Genomic DNA, 21,815 nt, shown 5'->3' on the forward strand with positions numbered 1-21,815 from the left:
AAAGCTTCTCCCCTCCTAGCCAAATCAGGGGAGAAATGCTCTGGTAGGATTTTTTTCGGAGGCTATTTAATAGGGTTGCAAGAAGAAAATTAACTATTTTAGTCTCAAAATATATTTTTCTTTGTTAATATATATATATATATATATATATATATATATATATGTGATTTTATAAATGTCCAATATTTATCTTGTTGAAAAAGAATTGATCCATTTGATTAAAAACTAGTATTGTGAGAGTGATCTTCTCCTAATGCCAATTAGTAGATCCCAACTTGGCGTGATTTACTATTAAACTAAATTTATCGAAAATAAAATTCCTTCGCAAGAGACTTGATAAATATATAATTTTTTTGGATTTTTCTAGTAAGAAGATAATGTTATTAATTGAAATGACAAGTGAGGCATATAAAAAACAAATAAATAAAAAACAAAAACAAATCAACAAGCTACTCTTCTACTTGACGGACCTTCTTCCCACGTCTCTTATGGGCATTTAATGGTTAAAATAACTTTCATGCTAGTTTAGTTATGCTTTTTTTTATACTTGCATAAGAAAGTTTATATGAATTTAAACAATTATAATATTCAGTTGTAAATCAGCATAGTGATATAATTATTATATTTGATGTGAAATAAAAAGTTCAGATATTTTAGGACATGATTGAGATATCTTTTAATGGATGGATGAGAAGAGAAAAAGAGGAGAGAGATAAAATGATTGAAATAATAGTTGACTAAAATGATGTCTTTTTAAGAGTAAAATTATAATTAATAAATATAAAATATTAGATATAATATAAGAGGAAAGAAAAATAAATATTAATAAACTAGTATTAAGATAAATTATTATTTAATTATTATATTATAAAGAGGCTTATACTGAAATAAGTTTATGCATATTTCACGAGTAAACAAAGTTAAATTTCTTAGATATTCCTGTGAAATGTGGGGAACTTTGCAATTAAGTTGAGATATTTACAAGCTTGATTGATCTAAAATCAAGTACGAGGGCTTCTTTTTCTCCTATTATATGATGAATTTAGACTATTCAAGAGCCTTTTGGTTTCATTGTAAGGTTAAAGGGTTAAATATAGAGTTTTTTTTTTTTTTTTACAGAAAAGGATATATTAGATTTTAGTAATAATAAGATTGAGTTCTTGAAACTTATTAAATTTATTTTTTCTATTAAATATACATCTTTTATACAATGAAACGTAAAACAAAGTTTAAATTAATAAAAATAACTTTTATCTAAAGTACAAGGAGGCTAAATATTTGTCCAAACTTATTGGGGAAAAAAATCCCAATTTGATGGAGACTAATAAAGGAATAGGATTCTCTTTTGGATTGCCCAAGTAAGAAGGTAGCAATGCCTTTTGATGGCAAATGAGGTATAAGAAATAAAAGGTTCACACACATACTTACTACTTGAGAAATTCTTTTCTTCTGATCATCTTTCTTGTCTCCTTTCTTCATCTCCATCCTTTATATTTAAGCATCAATGATCAAGAGCTAGCTTATAGGAGTCCTTCATTTGATTGGTCTAAGATTAATTCATAAATAACCTTATCACCAACAGATTAATTAGGAAAAAAGAGGGAATTAAAATAGTTAAAAAAACACACACACCCATCACAAATAAGCTAGTTTTTGAGGAATAATACCCATTAAGGAAGTCATTCATATATAATTAACTAAACTTCTCTTCCTTAGGAAGGAAAGCTTTAATTCTCATGACCTCAATTAGTTACAACATTGCAACTCATAAACACATATTAACCAAACTAACGATCACTTCTCTCTTCATAATATTGAGAAGCACTAAAAGTAGGAGGAACGATTACAGAAGAAGAGACCTTAAACCTCTTTGCTGTTGATCCTACCACCTCTCCTTCAAACCTTCCGTGAAACATTCCCATCTCATCTCCATTACTACTCCAATCCAATGGCTCTTCCATTGTCCTTGGAACTATAAAGCTAGGTTGCACCACCTTCTCCATGCTCTTAGTGTCCATCTGACACTTGTTAGATAAGCCCTGGCTCCTATGGAATACACCAGCAAAGGTGAGGTGGTCACTAACCCTACTCTTAGAAGACCTTCCCTCAGTTGCCCTAGCCATGATACTGTCAAGATTCTTGTTCAATCTATGCTTCAACGAAGAGAAGCTTATGCCGCCGCCCCCGGCCGGCGGCGAGCCAAAGTTGGTTCGCGCGTTGTCGCCGCGCAGCGCCCGGGCGGCCTCGTCGTAGGCCCTCGCGGCCTCCTCGGCGGTGTCGAAGGTGCCGAGCCAGAGCCGGACGTGCTGCGTCGAGTCCTTGATCTCGGCCACCCACCTGCCGGACGGCCGCTGCCTGACGCCCACAAAACGGCGATGCCCACGGCCACCGGTCGGCTTAGGGTTTCTTCCAGCAACTGTAGTAGTAGTAGTAGTAATGGTGGTGGTCTCAGGTACTGCCATAGGTTGTGAGTTGGATTAATTGTGTATACTTTTAAACACACATTATATGTATGAATGTAAGAGAGGAGTGAGGTGGGTATATGCTGCTTGGTTATTATTCTTTGACCCCTTTGTCTTATTCTTAGTTGTTTTATTGTTATTCTCTTGCATGGAGCTATTTGTAACTCGTCTCATTTGGTGAGAGGTGGACATGTTAGTTTATTTAAGTTGGAGCTCATTATTGGCCATTTGGTAGATACTTGGGTCTACTTTAAATGGCTTCTATTATGATTGCCATGAGATATAGAGAAAAAACTTATATTGTAGTTTACTTATGGATGAAAATTAGCAACCCAAAAGGTTAGGTTTAGTTATCAAGTTCACAGTCAGATTGATGTTAGAATATTCTAGGAAAATGTATCAATTAACATCTTATGTTTTTAATACCTCAAAAACATCATTAACTTTAACCTAACAGTAATTGACAGAATAGAAAATATTTTGTTACTTTTAAAAATAGAAAATTAAAATAATGAAAATTTCTCTCATTTGATTTTAATTCTTGTTTTATTTTTCATCTTAATCTTTGAAAAAAGAAAGCTTATTAAAAGTTAATAAGATTATTTTACATCTATAGTTACTTATGGATGAAGATTAGCAACCTGAAAGGTTTAATTACCAAGTTCAAAGTCAAATTTATCAAAAATATCTTACATTTTCTAGTTTAATTTTATCATTCAATCCTTACATTTTACAACTAAAATATATATTGAAGTAATTAAAATGCCTCTCATTTTATTTTAAAATCTAGTACCCATTTTAATTTTTAGCTTAATCTTTGAAAAAATTTAACATGAAGTAAGTACGATTATTTTACATCTATAGTTAATTAAATTTATCTATGCCATAACTAATTATTTAAAAAACTAAAAAAAATAAAACATAGAGTGTTTTTAATTACATAAGCTGTTATTCATCTATGTTATATCTATTTACTTATTTGGACAAGTCACCTACCATGTCAAAAAAAAGGCAAAAGATAGGATAATAGGGTTCATGAAACACAATTAGATGTTTATTAGGTGACATATTAGCTTAATACTAAACATTTGTTATCTTGTTTGCACCTTAATTCTCTATTATTTTCCCACTGTTTGCTTCAACTCTTAGTAGGTTTACCAAAAAATATATAAAAAAAACATGGATACCCTTGAGATATGTCTACATATAAAGCCATATTCTTGGGAGTTTAAAGTTGAAAAATGTCTGCATGTATATATAATATCACATATAGTGGTAAGGGGGGCATAAATGCAAGTATGCAGTTCTAAGCTATATGTGCATCTAAAAGATACCTTTTGAAGGGATATATATATATATATATATATATATATATATATATATATATATATATATATACATATGATGTGACTGCAAGCAAAACTTAGGTATCATTTAAAAGATAAATCTTTTATTTTAAAACTTTGATATATTATATCAAGTTCCTGAATTATAACTCAGTATTATGTATAATATTTATATTCGACAATTCTGATCACACAAACTAAAACTCTCTATATTCAATTACAAATAATAATGTATACTATTTATATTCAATGATTCTAATTGCGCATATAGAAACTCTCTATATTCTATTTGAAATGTGCGTGATCTAAGAGTTGACATTTATGAAGCTCTCAAACTCTGAAGCCAAGAGTCTCTATAATGTTGATTTTTATATATTTAATGAATTAGTTCTTATGACCTAACTAGTTAAGATTAGCACTAAGCACCCATCTTGCCCTAATTAAGTCCAATATTATTTGCATAATTAGATGGTGTATTAATCATGAAAAGGCAGCCTGCCTTTTGTCATCTTGGTAGTGATCGTGATTAAAATGGAATGGACGTTAATCTAATCATGCTTCCTTTTGATCTTATTAGACTATTTAAAATATTAACTCCATGCCTCGTCCTCAACGTGGGCAAGTGGAATAAGATCATGTCCATAATTGCAATCACTCTTGTCTCGTAGTAGAGTTAATAATGTGGTGATAGAAATGACGTTCTTGAGAACTACTGGTAGAAGATTTTGGATTGGGAATGGAATGTTTGGGGGAGTTTGAAGTTAGGCATCTTCTCAAACTCAAGGATAATAAAAGAGGAAATCAAATTTAGTTAGGTGTGATTCACTCAAGTTTAGCCCCTATAAACTTGAGATTCTTTTTTTTTTTTTTTTTTGAAAGCCCATAAGTAAATAAATTCATAGAGATTTTATAGATTTGGTGAACATAAATATACACACATACATATATATATATATATAAGCATTAAACCCGGTGGGCCAACAAGATATAAATTAAAAAGAAAATTTATATATAATACTCTGCATTATAACGTAATTATGATTTATACCCTATATTTTTACTATTTACAAATTGAACACTCTAATTTAGCAAATATGTAAAGAAAACACACCCTAAGTTAGATTTGAACTAACACCGGAATATTATGTTAAGTAGAGATAAATAACTAAAATACGTTTATTTTTAAAATAACTAAAATGCCCTTAGTATGACTTAATTGAGGTATTTTTGTAATTTTTTTAGTTTAGTTAGCTTGACTTGGAGATTTAGTTAAGTTTAACTAACTGATATAACGGCATGGTGTTTTCTGCACATATTTGTTAAATCATAAGGTTCGATTTATAAATAGTAAAAATATAGGGTATAAAGCACAATTTCATTAATAGACATGGTGTTATATGCAAATTTTCCAAAATAAAAATAACTCTCAAATCCTATAACTGGTCTGCTAACTGTAGCTTCATCTCAATCTTTGTAGATTTGAAAGCAGTGTAGTTTAATAGCCCCACAAAAAGAGCTAAAGAAGGACGAGCAAAATAAATAGTGGCTCAACACTAATCATCTTTGACGAGTGGAAATAGGGAGGGAAGAGCTATGATATGTTATCGCGAATGATGACAGTGTATGAAAGAGGAGATGAGTGAGATGCTATGGAGGGTAGGGGAAAGGAGGGAGTAATGGTGTTGAAGAGAAGATGGCGACGACGACGACGACATAGGCATCGACAATGGGGGAGCGACCGAGCTCAGCAATGGTTTGGAATGGGAAGAAGAGATCCAGAAAGAGCAAGAGAAGGAGGGGAGAAAGAGGAGAAGATATATAGGAGGAAAGAAGGAAAAAGAAAAGGAGAAAATTGAAAATATACTTGTGGGAGGAGAAGATACCTCTCCCTTCTCTTAGCCAAAGTTGCTAGGGGAGAGGAAAAAAGTTAGAAAAATACATACATTAGCAGAAGAACTCTGTTATGGCAGGCTAGGTGATCTAAAAGGGAGGGATATATATATATATATATGTAAAAAATTAAAAATTAAAAATTAAAAATTAATTTTTTTTAATTTTGATCGTAAACCCTTTGATTTTTTTTTATATGTATACCCCTAGTAGCGGGTTTTTCTTAATATTTTTTTTGTTGAGAAAAGTGGAAACTCAATAGTATTGCAGTTAAATCTATATCATCAAGATTCAAATTCGAGAACACTCATACATTGTGAGCCCTTTTTTTTTACTATTAGAGAGCACCATCATATTACACTCCTCTTAATGATGTTAATAGAAAATATTAAATATTTGATCATTTATCCTTAATTTTTTTTTTCATTCTTTTTTGGCCAAAATATTTTTTTTTCCTCTCTTTCTTTCCTTTAAAATAGGAGTAAAATTGTTCCTAAAATTGGTCACATGATATTATTTTTTTAACTTAAAACATATGTTAGATAAACATTTTAAATTTTTTTTTGCATAAATAAGTAAGTCAATGTGTCAGGAAAATAAATGAGGGGAGTCTATATGATACTGGACAATAATTCATAAGATTTAGGCGTAATTATCCCATTAATTTTTATGCATTTATATATTCCTTTGTTAGTCAAGCCAGGCCCATGGGCCTCGTTGATGAAACTCGAGATATTTTATTTTTTAATAGAAAAAAGAAGAAAATATTATAGAATCAAATTAACTTATGTTAAAATATATATAATAAATAAAGCTAAGTTTGGAAGCTAGCAAGGAAACCAAGCAGCTCTCCTATGAACCATCCACAGATTTGATTTGATTTGATTAGTGCTGACAAATTCTTTTTATTCTCTCGTATCAATCATTGAGTAGTTATAGTTCAAGCCAACCAAGTTTAGCATCTTCTTCTCCCTTTTAATTCATAAATGCAAGGAAACTGTCACTGATGTTGATATATGACATTTAAAACTTTGTGGAATACAAGCAAAAGGCAGGCAGGTCCCCACAAACACAGAGCTAGCAGAAGTTATAGCTGTTTGATGCCAGGAAGGAAGTAAAGAAGATATGCTAAAAGTTTCTCTCTCTTCTTTCTTTCTCCCCTCAATTCTTTGCCATCCCACAAAGCTATTCCATATAATCTCAAATGGGTTGGGTGTTCATTGGCTCCAAATGCACAATTTGATGGTGTAATCGTTGTTGGTAGTCTTGGTGGCTAAGGACCTTAGAGTTGGTTAATTTAGGGGAATGTTAGGCTCAGGAATGAACCTGGCGACCACCGTCATCGGATTTGGAATGAGCTCTACGTTCATCGTGTTTGTTTGCGCTCGCCTTATCTGCGGGCGTAGCCGCCCGGTCGATTCTGAGGCTTCTGTGTTCAACCTTGAACTACCTCCGGAGCGAAACCAGGTTCGATTTCTTCTTGTTGCTTTGTCATATGTTTGCTAGGGTCACAATTTTTTTTTTTGAACAGACTACAATATGTGAGTAGTTTTAGATTTCTTTGAAATGATTCTAAAACTATCTCAACTATTGGAATGTGATCATGACTCTAGAGAAAACAAAAAGTTGAAGACATTAACATCATGATCAATAGTTTGAGACGACATTAGTATAAAATTGTTCTACTCTTGTTAGTTAAAATTGTGAGAAATGATGAAAGTTGCAAACTTCTTTCCTGCAGCAGCCAGAGAATGAAGATGATGGCCTTGAACCCATTGTTCTTGCTTCAATTCCCACTATAAAGTACAACAGACAGTCCTTCCATTCCAGAGAAGATCAGTATGTCTGCATATTTTCTTTAGCCATGCTTTTCTTGAACTCTCATTTCACATTTTTGTGATTCTTTTTGCATGTCTAAAATCCGGTATGTATGTATATACCGCTCTAAGGTTGATATTTATATGTATACGTCTCAGAACTGTTAGATAAATACTCGTGAAAGTAAAAATAAAAAAAAATCTCTCATCCTCTTTTATCATGCGTTCGCGTGATTATCTTTTTCACTTATTAAATGGTTTAGATTTTAATGTATAATTATGAAAAAAAAAAGTAACTAGAGAGATTCTACACACAAGAGGGGGTATACATGCACAAAAAAAAAAAAACTATATTTTGTTTCAAGCAACACCCAATAGAAACTAAATATTTCCACCACTTTGCAGGTGTATAATATGCTTAGGAGAATACCAAGAGAGAGATCTACTGCGAATTATGCCAAAATGTGGCCATAATTTCCATCTATCTTGTATAGATATATGGCTCCAGAAACACTCAACCTGTCCAATTTGTAGGTTGTCACTCTATGATTCACTTGAGATCAACTATGTTGCAGTGCAAGCAATAAATAGACAAGAAATCCACAGAGAAAATATGAACCAAGTGCTATTACAACACAATCAACATCATGGGAGCAGCCAAAGTAACATTCAAGACTATGAATCTCTTTCTGAGGTTGTAGGGTATTCACCTGGAGAAGAAACAGCAGCCAGGAGATGACTGAGAGACACAAGATTATATGAAGCATGGTTTAGAAGATTCAATTTATATCTCATTATTGACTTCAGTTTAGATAGTTCAAAAGTTTATTCATTTATCCCGAGCCTTTTGGTCGACGACGAGGAGGAGGTGGACAACGGCCGTCCATCGGAGGTAGATATCGCAAGGTATTTGACCACCTTGTATTCTGGAAAGAGCTTAATAATAGTCTCTTCTAACAGGAGGCTATAACATCATTCACTGGTCTCAGAATCTCCCTCTGATATATATTTGGAGACGATGAATGAGTGTCTTCCATCCTCTTCTCCTGTTTCTTTTAAAGACTTCTCATCAATTCTCTCCTTGTAATCCTCTCCCTCTTCCTTTGTACAATAGCTTTACTTCAATAAATATAACTAGGCTTAGCCCAGATTCTCTGAAGAAAAAAGTTTTAGAAAAGCTTCAATTGTATACATACAGACTGAAGGATCCTATTCACAGTCCCCATTCAAATAGTGTTTGTATGAGCCATGCACTCAATTAATGGGAGGGTTGGCCCTTGTTTGGGCCATACAAGCCTAAAACCTCTGATATTAAAAATAAATTAAAAAACTAGGATTCATTTGCATGAAAAACTAAAATAATTTCGTTAGGATCATCCATATTTTGTTTCGCTCTGCGAAACTAACCATATGCAACTTTATATATCATCGGATACCAAATTGAGGCGTTTGCAATTTCATTATTTTTAATTTAGCATATAAAATTAAGTGTATATATTTTTTATAGCCGATGAACATTATATTATAACAGAGTACGCATAATTTACATACTAGAGTCTATTATTACAAATAAAAAATACGGCACATCACCTCACCGCAAGAAAAGGTTTGGATAGTTGCGCGAAGTAAAAGAGAAAATATATGATCCTGCAAAATTGAAAATTATTTTAACTATTCATGCAAATGACCAGGAATTATTTTGCCCATTCAGTACTTGTGCATTACTGTTTTGAGAAATTATTACCTAGCTCATGCAAAGCCAATCGTCTACACAAGCAAAATAAATTGTGATCTTTCACCTAATATTATATATAAGCAAACTGCTAGATGTGCATATTGAATAAATTTCACAAATCTCTCACACCATGTAAAACAACAGTGCTAGACTCAATCAAGAATTACTCCATATATAGATACAACATGTCACCACTGAAAGCAATCAGTCCAAAGGCATGTCAATCTGTCTGGTAGGAAACACCATCAGCTCTATTTGTTTCAGTTGCTCAGACTTCAAAAGAACACCATCAGATTATAGAAAGAATATTTTCTGTTATTTAGTAATGATTACATTTTCCAAAATAAGTTTCACAAACAGTGATGTACTTATGCATCACTTCATTAGTATGTGTAATGATTACATTTTCATGTAGCTCTTGCAACAAGTAATATAAAAGCAATTACTAGTTCCTTACTCATCTTAGGATGTGATTCTTTGCATGAAAAGAAGATAAAAGATCTCGTGTATAATATATTGCTTGTCTTCTCCTGAAGCATCTCATAAGATTGAAACCAACAATACTTGGAATCCTTTCTGTAGTTATTTCCAATCAGCATTTTTCTCACTGCTTTTCTCGGGAAAAGTCGGCTTGGACAATGCTGTGATCTAGCATTTTAACCACCTGACTAATGTACATTCTGTGCAAGTTTCTCTTCCGTCAGGTGAGGATTTTTGAAACATTAGTTCAACTCTACTAATAGGATGACGTGGAGCTCCAGTGGTTGCATTGCAAAGATCTGCAAAACGAGGAGGATCATGTAATGCAGAAATAGTGACATCAGTAGTAACGACATTCAAATCCCTGATGACCTTAGTGTCGGGAGATCATTTTATGCATGGCAAATGGTTTCCATGGAAATGCGTGCTCTTCTCTTTGTAGAATATGCCTGAAACTCCGGTTTGACATTAAGATGCAAATACCACTTTCATCTTTTTAGTGAATGAGCTTTGAGAACCACCTCCTTCGAGGGCACAAGGTACTATGCTTTCACAAGGAGATTATGCAACCTCACAAAATCATCCAAGGTAAGCTCTCCAGGTCTGGACTGTAATTCCACAGTCAATAACAAGGAGAAAAATTAATATTGGACGAAAGAAGAAATGGAAGCATCAAATAGCACTTACGAACTTACTGTAACTGGAAGACTGATGCTCCTGAGAGCAGCCTCAATCTCAGCAGGCTGGCACATGTGTTGAAGTGATTTTCGAAGCATCTTACGCTTCCCATTGAAAGCAGAGTTTACCTGGACAACAATGACATCTGCCTCATTTACTTGGAAAGCAAGAACACATATTTGGAAATAGATCAGGGTTGTGTCAGTTCAATCTAAACAGAACCCACAGAATACACTTTCCCATGAGCTTGGAGAACTCTACCTCATGACCTAGTATAGAAACCTTAAAAGTACAGTTTCTATTAATTAAGTGATGAAAACAGTTCAAACTTCGAAGACACGAGGCACCGGTAGTATCAAGATACACCCTAGGAGATATGCCTATTATCCCCCATGAGGTATGACTGAATAAAATACACCTGCAAGAAGAAAGCCGGATAGATCCTGGCACATCTTGTTAGTAAGTCAAGTGACTTTGAACAGAACGTTAGACCAGTGTTAGTTTCAGTTAAGATCAATCCAACATGAAAGTATAGCTGCGGAAAATTGGTTTGATAAAATAAATAGAAGCAACTTTGTACAACAAGGAAACACGCAATACGATAGCAACAGATAACTTTAACAAAGTTAGTGACACAGATATACTAAGCAGAACTGAGAGAAAAGAGCTTCCAATATTGCAATAGCATATCTTACCTAGAACAATATCTATACTAGGTAGTAAATAGTAAGCACTAGCAGGCATAGTATTTTCTCTTCCAATACCCGAACCTTAGCTCATATGCAATGCACGGCACCTCCACCACCTAAATTTTAGTGAGGAGAAAAGGATTGAACATCATACATCAGAGTCCATGAGTATAATCAAGGGCTTTCACACCCAAAAGAGGAATCCAAGGAATGAAATTTCTGTTGAAAACAAGATTTAAATAATGGACTTGAAGTGCAGGTACAGTTTTTATGTTAAAGCATGAAATTCTCTGACAATGGCAGCAGGATGAATGAGGAAGAGACAGAGAGAAAAAGAATGTAATAAACAAAAGGGAAGCTGAAGGAGAGAGAAAAGAGCGCACCGGTGAGGGTTGCATCAGTGGAAAATTATTATCTTTTGGATCTTGGATCAAACATGGCGAAACCAAAAACCCAACAACTTAAGTCAATCTTCTTCCACTCTCCCTACAAAACCCTAATCTAGAACTCTTTCTCTGCAAAGGTTATCCTCATGCAGAAGATGGAGGGTGGTGAACCGACTTGAAGCACAACTGGTGATGCTGCCGCATTGAGGCATTTTCTTTTCACCAAGAGATGTAGTGTTTTAAGATAGTCAAAGCAGGTGATCTCATTATCCATGGTGACTTAATTGGAAACGCCAATTCCAAAAATTTTACTATTTGAAATTCAAGTGGTCTCACAGATGGCTATGATAAGTAGATGACATTTGCCCCAATGCTAATCTATGCACGACACTAATCTATCCTACACACTAACAAGAGTTTGCAGATCAAAAGAGCATAAATGAATGATGATGTAACCACAAAAGAGATTGTGCAACAGAGTTTGCTCAAACCATTGAAAAGAAGCCTTTTGTGGAAGGAACAGGTGGATAGTCTGCAACTTGCTTCAGTTTAAATCTAATAACAGCTGCATCAACCTGCAACCAAATAAGCCGCTTCAAAGATCAGTCCCATTCTTAAATTTAAGGACCATAATTTTCTCATGCTACTCACTATTTTACAATTGTCTCTGTTGCAGAAACAAGTAGAGCAAAACTTTGTTGAAGTAATAAATGGCTATGTGGATCTATCATATAAATGACAATTTACTCTCTTTCAGTTTAAGGCTGTATCTCTGATCACAAAAACATTAAAGAAGTTCTGGGAAACTTGAAAATTAAAGCAATGAACATTGTGAACCACAGATACGTAGGAATTTAGAGTCGTGTCATGTCCATTAATGTATCAAAGAAGAAAACAAGAAACAGTAGGCAATAGAATAATCATCTAAATATGAAACAACCAAGTATAAGAAACAAACTTAGATATTACTTACATTTGGTTGAGGAAAGAAATTCGATCTTTCAACCTTCAATATGTAGTCGGCATCTATATAGATGAAACAAATCAAATAATGTATGTTATTCAGGTATTACAGCATGCAATTTAATATAGAAATAAATGGAGAAATAAAATTCCAATAGCCAAATCATAGTGAATTGGACAGACAAATTTGTCGTTTTATTGGTCATCAATCATCATTATATCCCTCATGTAGCACTGACAATTTAATACATTCACAAATCCTTATAATTAAAGCCTCATAGCCTCATTCCTCACAGTTTGAATAGTGTATTATCCTAGAAGGATTTATATTTAGTAAAAAAAAATTTTAATCTGCATTTTGTTAGAACCCTAACTTGACTTATTGTTACTGTTCCTGTTTGTGCATGGAAGAAATCTAAACATACCTGTTGACACAAGTACTAACCTGAAGACTCATTCAGGCGTATAGAGAGAGCAAAAAACTATATGTAAGTTTGTAAATAATATTTAGTCAAGCATAACGTATCAGTTCTGTAATGCTATTTTGGTGCTTCTCTCTTTAAACATCTCTCACTAGTTCTACTATGGTCTCCTTGGTCTTCCTCTCCTGTGTCGAACCTCACACCTGTATTAAATAACTTATTGTTGGTACACTATATGCTCTCCGTTGGACATGTTGGGAACATCTGTGCAACTCCCTAAGCTCAAATAAACTATGATGATTGATACTACTAGAAGATGCCAATTTTATTCAAGAAGAAGAAATATTAAATTACTGTAAAGGCAAGTATCTGAATGTGCTTTGGATGGATTAAAGTTGAATAGCTGAAATTTAGCCAACTTATCAGGACAGTCACAGTCATTGCCGTCAGGCTTGCTCGAAGTAACTACTCTCAGCAAGGAATACTTATTTGGCCAATTTGCTAAGGCTTTTGATGCCACCAACCAAAAAGAGAGTTCTGCTTAAAATAAATCATACTAAATGCACATTTTCCCAAGCATATGTATAACAAGTTTGATCATTTATCGCTCAGGGATGGGCAACCTTAACCAAAGACACGTAGCAGATTTGATGAGATTTCATGTGCACAACAGAAGAACTGGTCTACCTGAATAGAAGTCCACAAATATGTTGATGGGCCGGCACTCCGAAGTCTGTGAGGAAACATCTGCCAAGCGCAATGCTGTCTCATCCTGAAAAGTTTCACTACTTAAAAACCAATAAAGTTAATTATCTGATAGGACACCCCTATAACTTCTATATGTATCTAATATCATAAAAATAAAATAAAATAAAATGGATACATTCTTCCATTGCAATGTCAAATAGAAGAGAGAATTCCCAAATTATAATTGCAATAGCAAGCGTAGAAGCAAAAAGGAATGTAACAAGCTTACATAAAATGCATAACTCATAAGTTGTTGCAGTCTCTGTAAACAAATGGCCATCATGACAGAAAATAAGATCATGATTCATGACTAATAAAAATTAGAAAATTATGTAGACCCAAAATAACACCAAGTACTAAATTCTTGGGCAAGGTACAAAAATGTATTTACGACAAGAAGGATCTGTATCAAGCTTTAAGAAAATGTCAGCATATATTAGAGAAAATGAAAATGCTAAATAGTTCAAATCTGTTACACTAAGTAAAAAAGAATACATAGATCTGTATGAGATTGGTAAACACTAAGACCTAACAACTCAGAAAATGGAAGTTGGCGGGCGGGGGGCAATTGGGAGTTGGAAGCTAAACAGAAAAAAACAAAACAAAAAATTTGGACTCATGTGCATTGCACGTGCACCCCTTTTCCTCTCCCTCGCCATTATGTGACGAGAGGAGTGCCTACGGGTCTGTGAAGCATGAATATAGATGTGGGATACGGATATGGGGATACAATAAATTTTTAAAAGTAGGATACGGATACAGCATGGATACACCAATAAATAAATAAATAATATATTTTTAATTTGTTGTCAACCAATATAACAAATGGCAAAAAATGATTATCCCATAAATGATAAGATGAAAGGAAAGAAAGTTGCATATTTAATTTCTATATGCCTAAAACTTTAGAATAATATTGTAATAGAAACTGATATGAAACTCAAAATGTTAGTTAAACATTGAAGCCTAATTCAACTATTAGTCTACCATTAATTTGGATTTTTAAATAGGTTTCAAGTTATATATTTAATTCATTATCAAATAAACAAAGCCTTAAAGTATCATGAAGGATTAGGCAATCGTATATACATATAAAGTATATGTTTTATATTATCTTTTAGCACAAAAAGAAAAAGGAAAAAAAATTAGATGATCAAGATATGAATCGAAGCCATATCCGGCCGTATCCGATATGTACCAGATACCAGTACGGAGGGGCAAATGAAGTATCCATGCTTCATAGCTGCGGGTTTTTTGACAATTAGTTTTCGAATCAAAATCAAAATCCTCTCATATAAATAAATCCCTAACCCTATTTCTTTCTCCTTAAATTATGTGATGAGAGAAGTGGTCGCAGGTTTCTCAGCGATCAATTTCTGAATCGAAATCAAAATCCTCTTGTATAAATAAAAACCCTAACCCTATTTCTTTCTTTCTACATCTTTATATATCTCTCTCTCTTCATCTTCCTTACCCTGTTGGAGCTTACATAGTGGGATTGGACTGTCGGAGCAATCGGAGACCATCACGCAACTCATTGGTCAATCCCTTCCCACCCATCATATTTAATTTGGATTTAATAGAGTAATTAGTGTGTACCTTCATTTTTGGACGTTTTGGCTTCATCAACAAAATATGCCAGCCGACAACTTTGGGTAGCTGCCATATCGAGTATCTGAAGCTTCATGTCGTTGGCCTCGTGTCATAGGTGCTTCTTTTTTTAGCTCTCGTGGCTCGAATTGTTGTAGAAGCCAGCTCTATGGCCGCCAACTATGGAGTAGGGTAGTAGGTTGCCGTTTGCGACTTCTTCTTCACCTTGTGTGGTCGACATGGACGCGAGGGTAGCAAGGAGCTTTCGATGCGGTCGATGGACCGTCAATGTCATTGATTGCTGATACCCTCTTCTCCTTCCTCTCTTCATCTAGTTTTTCTATTGAGAAAGGTGAGCTCGGGCTCGAACACAACTGAGCTCAGTCCTTTTAATTTGGATTTGAGGATGGTTTAAATTTTGGAAAGAATCTGATTCAAATCAATGAGTTTAGTGGGATTGGGCCTTAAGCCTAATCCATTTGTTTTGGGCTTTGGTGTGCTGCGAGGCACAGCTAGCAGCAAACCTAGCTCGGGCGTTAGTAGATTTTGGGCCATAAGCCCAACCTTTTGTTTTGATTTGAGTAGGTTGCAAGCTTGTTGCAGCCCAACCTAAGACTAAATTTGGCCCATTTAATAATTAAATGAGAATTTTATTTCAGAAATCATGTTAAAGGTGGTGAATTTTTTGTACGAGGACTAGAGATTTCAATCAATTCACCTAGACTCAGGTGGGTGGGTTCACTCATATTTTTATCTATCTTGTATTTCGTACTTTTTACATAATCACGTATTTTTCTATGTGCAAATTAAATATTATATTTTTGCATGCAAATTAAATATGCAAAATATATGACTTAGTGTATTACTATACTTCGTGCAAATAGCAATTTCATTGATCATGAATATAATAGAAAAATATAATTGATATTTGATATGAATTATAGAACAGTCTCGATATAGATAGCTTGTGACTTTTCGTGATGACTCAAGTCTACTTAAAAATTTAGGGGAAGACCCTATCTTTTTTAAATCACTTGGGTGACTTGCTTAAATGACTCTGATAAAATTATGAAATAGTCTCAGGTTAGATCGAAAGATTTCTTGTGGCAACTCTAATCCCTCTCTAAAGGTTAGTGAAAGAGACAGGGTAAGTTTTTTTATATAGTAACACCTTATGGTGATCCTTAGGGGAAGAGACGGAATATGTTTATCACATAGTGACACCTTATGGTGATCCTTAAGAAAAGAAACAAAGTGCATTTATCATATGGTGACACCTCCTGATGATCATTACCAAATCTACTATGAAGAAAAAACATGAGCGTCATCTCGAAATAATTTCTAGTTGATGTGGATCTATAGGACATTGACCCAATTGAGACATATGACATTGTTAATATTAAGAAAATTCAATATATTAATACTAAGCATGCAATGAGATATGACTTACATTATTATTACTTGTGTCGTTATTGTTATTGTTATTATAAGCATGTTTGATGTAATTGTCATTTTATATTGCTGAATTTGGAGATTCATTTTATTATGTCTATAGAGTTTGGATTTTTTTTAGTTTTTGAGTAAATTCCACTCATTGAGCTATATTTGTTGGCTCATGAGATCCCTCTCCTAATACTTTAGGTTCTAATCAGTATGGCGACTGAGCGAGATACACCGGGACCTTACTTCCACTTTAGACTTGCCTTTCTATCTTTCAATTGTATTAGTCATTATGTTCTAAACTATATGTTATTTTAGTTTGGTTGGAGACATATTAGTGTTGACATTTGACCATTTCCATTATTATTGGAATATATTTATTGGGATTAGATATTCATATTAAATTTTTTGTCATTATGGACTTAGAAAAATATTTGTTAAAACTTTATGTATCTTAAGTGTATTAAAGTACATGGCCAGTCATGATTTCGATTTTAGGTCATGACAATTTGGTTATATGAAAACATCAACGAGCTTAAAAGTTTTCAGCAATGTTTCACAAAAGGATAATGAGTATTTTGCATCACTCAGTTCAAAAGAGAAATATTTTCAACCAACTGCAAAGCACAACTCAGGTAATCCTCCAAGCATTTAGTCCCAACTAGTTAGAGTGCCTATAGAGATTTTCTCGATTCTCTCTATTAAGTATCCAAGCTTAACTCAGGTCTTTCAAACTAGTAGAAGCAACCTCTTGGCAATGATCACTAAATTCCAGGAGGGTCAGGACTTTGGTGAATCTACATTCTAAAAGTATATTTATTATAATTTAGAATATCTTCAGGATGAAGAAAATACTAAATACAAAATTGTGTGAATAGCATTTCCCATGCTCGTTATACAGAAAGTGTAATGGCAATTGAATTTCATGTATGTCTGTGGCATTTGGTGTTATATTTATCTCGGCAAGGTAGTTCGAATGGTCATATAAGCTAATGGTTCAAACCTGAAGCAGAAGTACCACATCGGAGAATATATCGCCCATTGGGAGAAGCTGCTTTACAACATCAGTACTGATATTGAAAGGTATATTTGACACAACCTGGAAAACGAAGAAAACAATAGTATGCAACAGCAGAAGAATCATGCTTATTAGTAATAATGAGCTAACATAACCCAACATGGCCGAATGGAAAGTTATCTGAAACTAAACTCACTTAATATTTAATATAGTGGCATCACATATGTTTTATCTACAAAGGCATTTTCCCTTAAAATAAAACTATTAGTTTCATTGAGAGAACACATAGTGATGACCTCTATGTTCTATTTATAATCCATTAAAATCATATGAACATTTAGAAAGAAATGCCATCTTTGTCAGTTTAATATGTTTCCACAATTCTGCCTATTGGATCAATATATGTGAGTGCAGGTGTTATGTGTGCTACAACCGACAAGAAAAAGACAATGACATTTTAGCCCTTTACATTGCAAGACAAAGGAACTAATTTCTCACCAGAAATTAACATGATATAAGCAAACTGAGAAGATAGCAGGTTATACTTCTAAGAGCGAAAAGACTTTTAAGCTCTTTCTCGCAGTAAAAAGGTCTAAAACTAGAATATATGGATTATTAACATTACAAAGTTCATCTTCTGAAATTCTTGAGTAATAAAATGGAATGGTAGAAGAATATATTCAGCAAATGCTCATTTGCTTCTGGAGAGGATAGTGGCAGCTGAATTATTTTCCACAATAACCTACAGACTTCTGTAGACATTCTGTACACAACCTAAATCTAAACTAACAAATTAAAATTTATCGTCATCTTTCTACAACCATCGTCTTCTACTCATTTCAATTATTATGGAACACAACAACTACGGCTAGTTATCTACAGTTTAAATGCAGTGAATGTCAAAGATTTTCTAAAGATATCAAGAAAGACACAAATTTTATCATGTTACCTAGAATACCCAACTCGGGGATGTCCTATGTTCAACTGTTTTTCAGGTCATGTGGATCAATAGAGTTCTTTTTTGTTTTTTGTTGTATGACTGTATCAATATTCAATACCATATTTCAGTTCGCAATCAATTGATCAATTGGTGTGATGTCCCTATGGGACTTGGTTCGCTCATGTAGGCATTGCAGATGCCCACAGTAACAATTCATAAGACATCTCTTAGAATGACTTTTTTGTTTTTGAATACTCCAGGTTTAGTAGATCATGCTATGCAGTGTAGTTATAAGATCATAATCCACGATCTTTTTATACTAAGTAGCAACTAATACTCTAATAGAGTTGTCCTTCATACCCATAACCTTACCCTATACATACATATTGGCAAATGACAGGCCCTTAAACAGTCTAGCTTGAGGTGTCATGTTCTCATCTTTTCTTAGATTGCTGATGCAGGGAAATGTGTACGAACAGAACCACACACACATTTAACTGTTATAAAGACATATTGCCCGCATCACATGCTCAATGAAGAAAAAAAGAAGACCAAAATCCTCTCCATATTTCTCTTTCAGAGGGGACAAACCATCGACAGTGCTTAAGTTCTATATACTGCATACTCTGCACATGTCAGGTGCAAGAAAACAAAAGTCATATTATTAAACCAACCTTTCCATAGTTTTGTTCCACACCCCTGGATGCCCTCTTCTGCAGCAAAGAAATTAAATGGGAACGGAAGTGGCACTTTGTGAAGTCTTCTTGCAAAACCTGTACAGAATGGTCAGGAACAATATCATCTAATTAACAAAAAAATACAATAACTCTTTCTATGAAAAATGGATGTAAACTAAATGAAAGTATGAAACTAGATACAAGTGATCTCAATGAGACATCCAGCTAAGGAATATGAGCTAAATTTCTTGAGCACTATGTTCTCCAATAACAATTACTAATTAGCATCACCAGTACTGAAAGTCTGTCCACCCGAGGTCAAAAATTAATTGAAAACAACTTTCAAGCATATATATGTTGCTTTTGGAATGCCTTTTAAAACGGAATGTTGGAGCAACTACACTACGAGTGTGCATGATAATCTACAAATGAATCTCAGATAATCTAATTTGGTCTTCCATCACAACAATTAATATGTAACAGTAACATGTCTAGCATACCAGAGTATAAAGATTAGCTTAGATACATTTCAATGACCACAACCACTGTAGTACAAAAAGGCAGGTGACAATATTTCCCTTCTATAAACCAGAATAGAGTTTGTGCCATCTGCAAAAGCTTCTCTAGTAAAGATATATCAAAATAAGCATCAATGAATTGTTAGATACCCCCAACATGAGAACATGGGAAGAAAAGGTGCACATGACCAAGCGAAAGAATTTCCAAGCATTTTAGTATCCAAACTTCCATGGCAAGAGTGAAGCACTATATCAAGAATATTATTGGGTAGCCTCATGCCATCAACTATCAAGAATTCATAAAATTGCACTATTATAAATCTAACTACAAAGAAGGTTGCTGACATACTAGCAGTCATAAAACTGGCATATCAATATGTGGATCAATAATTTATGAATGTTACCATCAATTGATCTGTAGAACCAAACCTATCCTTGACAAGCATGGCCATGTGTGGATCCTGGATAGATAATAATAGAGATGTTAACAAATGCAAAAAGAAAGGACCAGAATTAAAACTTCAAATTGCAACACTTAATTTGAAATTTCAGCCATGAGGCTGTTCCTCTGCCAGAAAGTCGAGTTGCTGGCAGACAAGAAAGTAGTATGAGGCTGTCTATTTGGAAGGACTATGTTCTCGTAGGATTCCTACATGATGACATTTTTTTCCGCATCTTGACACACCACCAACTTGGTGGCATGTGAAGTTGCAGGCGGCAGGCCCCTACTCCAACGTTCATCACTATTACCCAATTAGTCTCCCATTGGCAGAGAGGCGCAAGCTGAATGTGAGATATTTTCCTAAATACTCCCAAAGTAAAGAAAACTGCTGCATCTCGGACTGTATTACTGCATTTCTAGATGCCAGCAATCAATCAAAGAGCCCCTAGATATCACTCAAAAACCTAAGAGGCAAAAATGGATAAAAACTGCTAATAACTAGTACATAATCTTCTAACACTAAAATTATTCGAAGTATTAACTCGGTGAGATACGAAGCTCTTCCTTCTGCAGTTAAATTTCGAGTTCCAAGCACCCAATAGTCAGTAAGACCCTATCTGGTTTATTAAATTCCACCCAAAAAAATGACAAATTTCTTTCCAATTCAAGAACAAAGATGGAGACTGTTCGCGAAGCATGAGTAGCAAACCTTCTCGACCGCGACCACCGTGGCACCGGCATTAATCAAGACGTTGGTCAAGGAACCCGTGCCGGGGCCAATCTCCAGCACCACGTCCCCCTCCCCGACTCCAGCGACGTTCGCGAGCTCCTCGTTGACGCTCGAATTCAACATGTAATGCTGGAAGAAGAGAGAGAATTCGATTCAAGATTCTATCTTTTGAGTGAATCAGCTTACAAGGAAGACTTTTGAAGGGTTTCGACCTGGCCGAGGGATTTCCTTGGCGTGTGGCGGCCTTTAGCATTGAGAGACCTGACGGTGGCGTGGTAGTCGTCGGCGGCGGCGGCGCCGGCGGCGCGAGGAAGAAGAAGACGTGGAGACCGGCGGACGTAAGGGCGTGTTGCAACCGGGAATGGCGAATGTGAGGGCCGGGATAGGGGTGGAGAAAGAGACAACATTTGGGGGAAGCTTTCTGGGATTAGCTCAAGCGAAAGGCCGAGGAGAGAGGATCAGTATATGTAATCCATGGCGTTGGGGATTTTAAAGCGCATAGACAAAATAAGTTTGAGATTTTTACATAATTGCCACTAAAAGCTTTTAAAATATCATAATAGCCGCTGCATTCTTCAACATATCATAATTGTGATAAAAAAAATATATCATTCTCTTATTTATATCTAAAAAATTACTGTTAAAATTAAACTTAAATTAACATAAAATTATTTTGTCCTTATATAAAAAAAAAACTCAATAAGTTTTAGGGTAATAATATATTTCACCCCTCAGCTGGTTTACACCCCTTGTATTTTTGACTCATTTGAAATGCCTAATAATTGTTAATATTAACATAAAAAGTTCAGATATGCTTTTTAATTTAAAATAAGTAATTGGAATAG

General features: G+C 34.4%; 2 protein-coding genes across 2 annotated transcripts; one reads left to right on the forward strand and one right to left on the reverse strand.

Moving 5' to 3' along the window:
• Positions 1 to 6,585: 6,585 nt before the first annotated feature.
• On the forward strand, positions 6,586 to 8,347 carry LOC140801120 (uncharacterized). Its single transcript, XM_073156124.1, has 3 exons — positions 6,586 to 7,165; positions 7,440 to 7,537; positions 7,921 to 8,347. Exons 1-3 carry the CDS (start codon positions 7,004 to 7,006, stop codon positions 8,252 to 8,254), a joined length of 594 nt encoding a protein of 197 aa, XP_073012225.1. The 5' UTR covers positions 6,586 to 7,003; the 3' UTR covers positions 8,255 to 8,347.
• Positions 8,348 to 9,524: 1,177 nt separating this feature from the next.
• Positions 9,525 to 21,435, reverse strand: LOC140801331 (ribosomal RNA small subunit methyltransferase, chloroplastic). The gene is made up of 11 exons (XM_073156385.1): positions 21,183 to 21,435; positions 20,950 to 21,099; positions 20,203 to 20,259; positions 19,278 to 19,376; positions 17,649 to 17,744; positions 13,556 to 13,640; positions 12,457 to 12,509; positions 11,975 to 12,058; positions 10,426 to 10,536; positions 10,103 to 10,338; positions 9,525 to 10,029 (listed from the first exon to the last, which is right to left on the reverse strand). Exons 1-10 carry the CDS (start codon positions 21,375 to 21,377, stop codon positions 10,273 to 10,275), a joined length of 996 nt encoding a protein of 331 aa, XP_073012486.1. The 5' UTR covers positions 21,378 to 21,435; the 3' UTR covers positions 9,525 to 10,029; positions 10,103 to 10,272.
• Between the last annotated feature and the right edge of the window lie 380 nt (positions 21,436 to 21,815).

The sequence above is a fragment of the Typha latifolia genome, chromosome 14 (assembly GCF_019914945.1).
Source record: "Typha latifolia isolate L0001 chromosome 14, TyphaL0001v2, whole genome shotgun sequence".
NCBI lineage: Eukaryota > Viridiplantae > Streptophyta > Magnoliopsida > Poales > Typhaceae > Typha > Typha latifolia.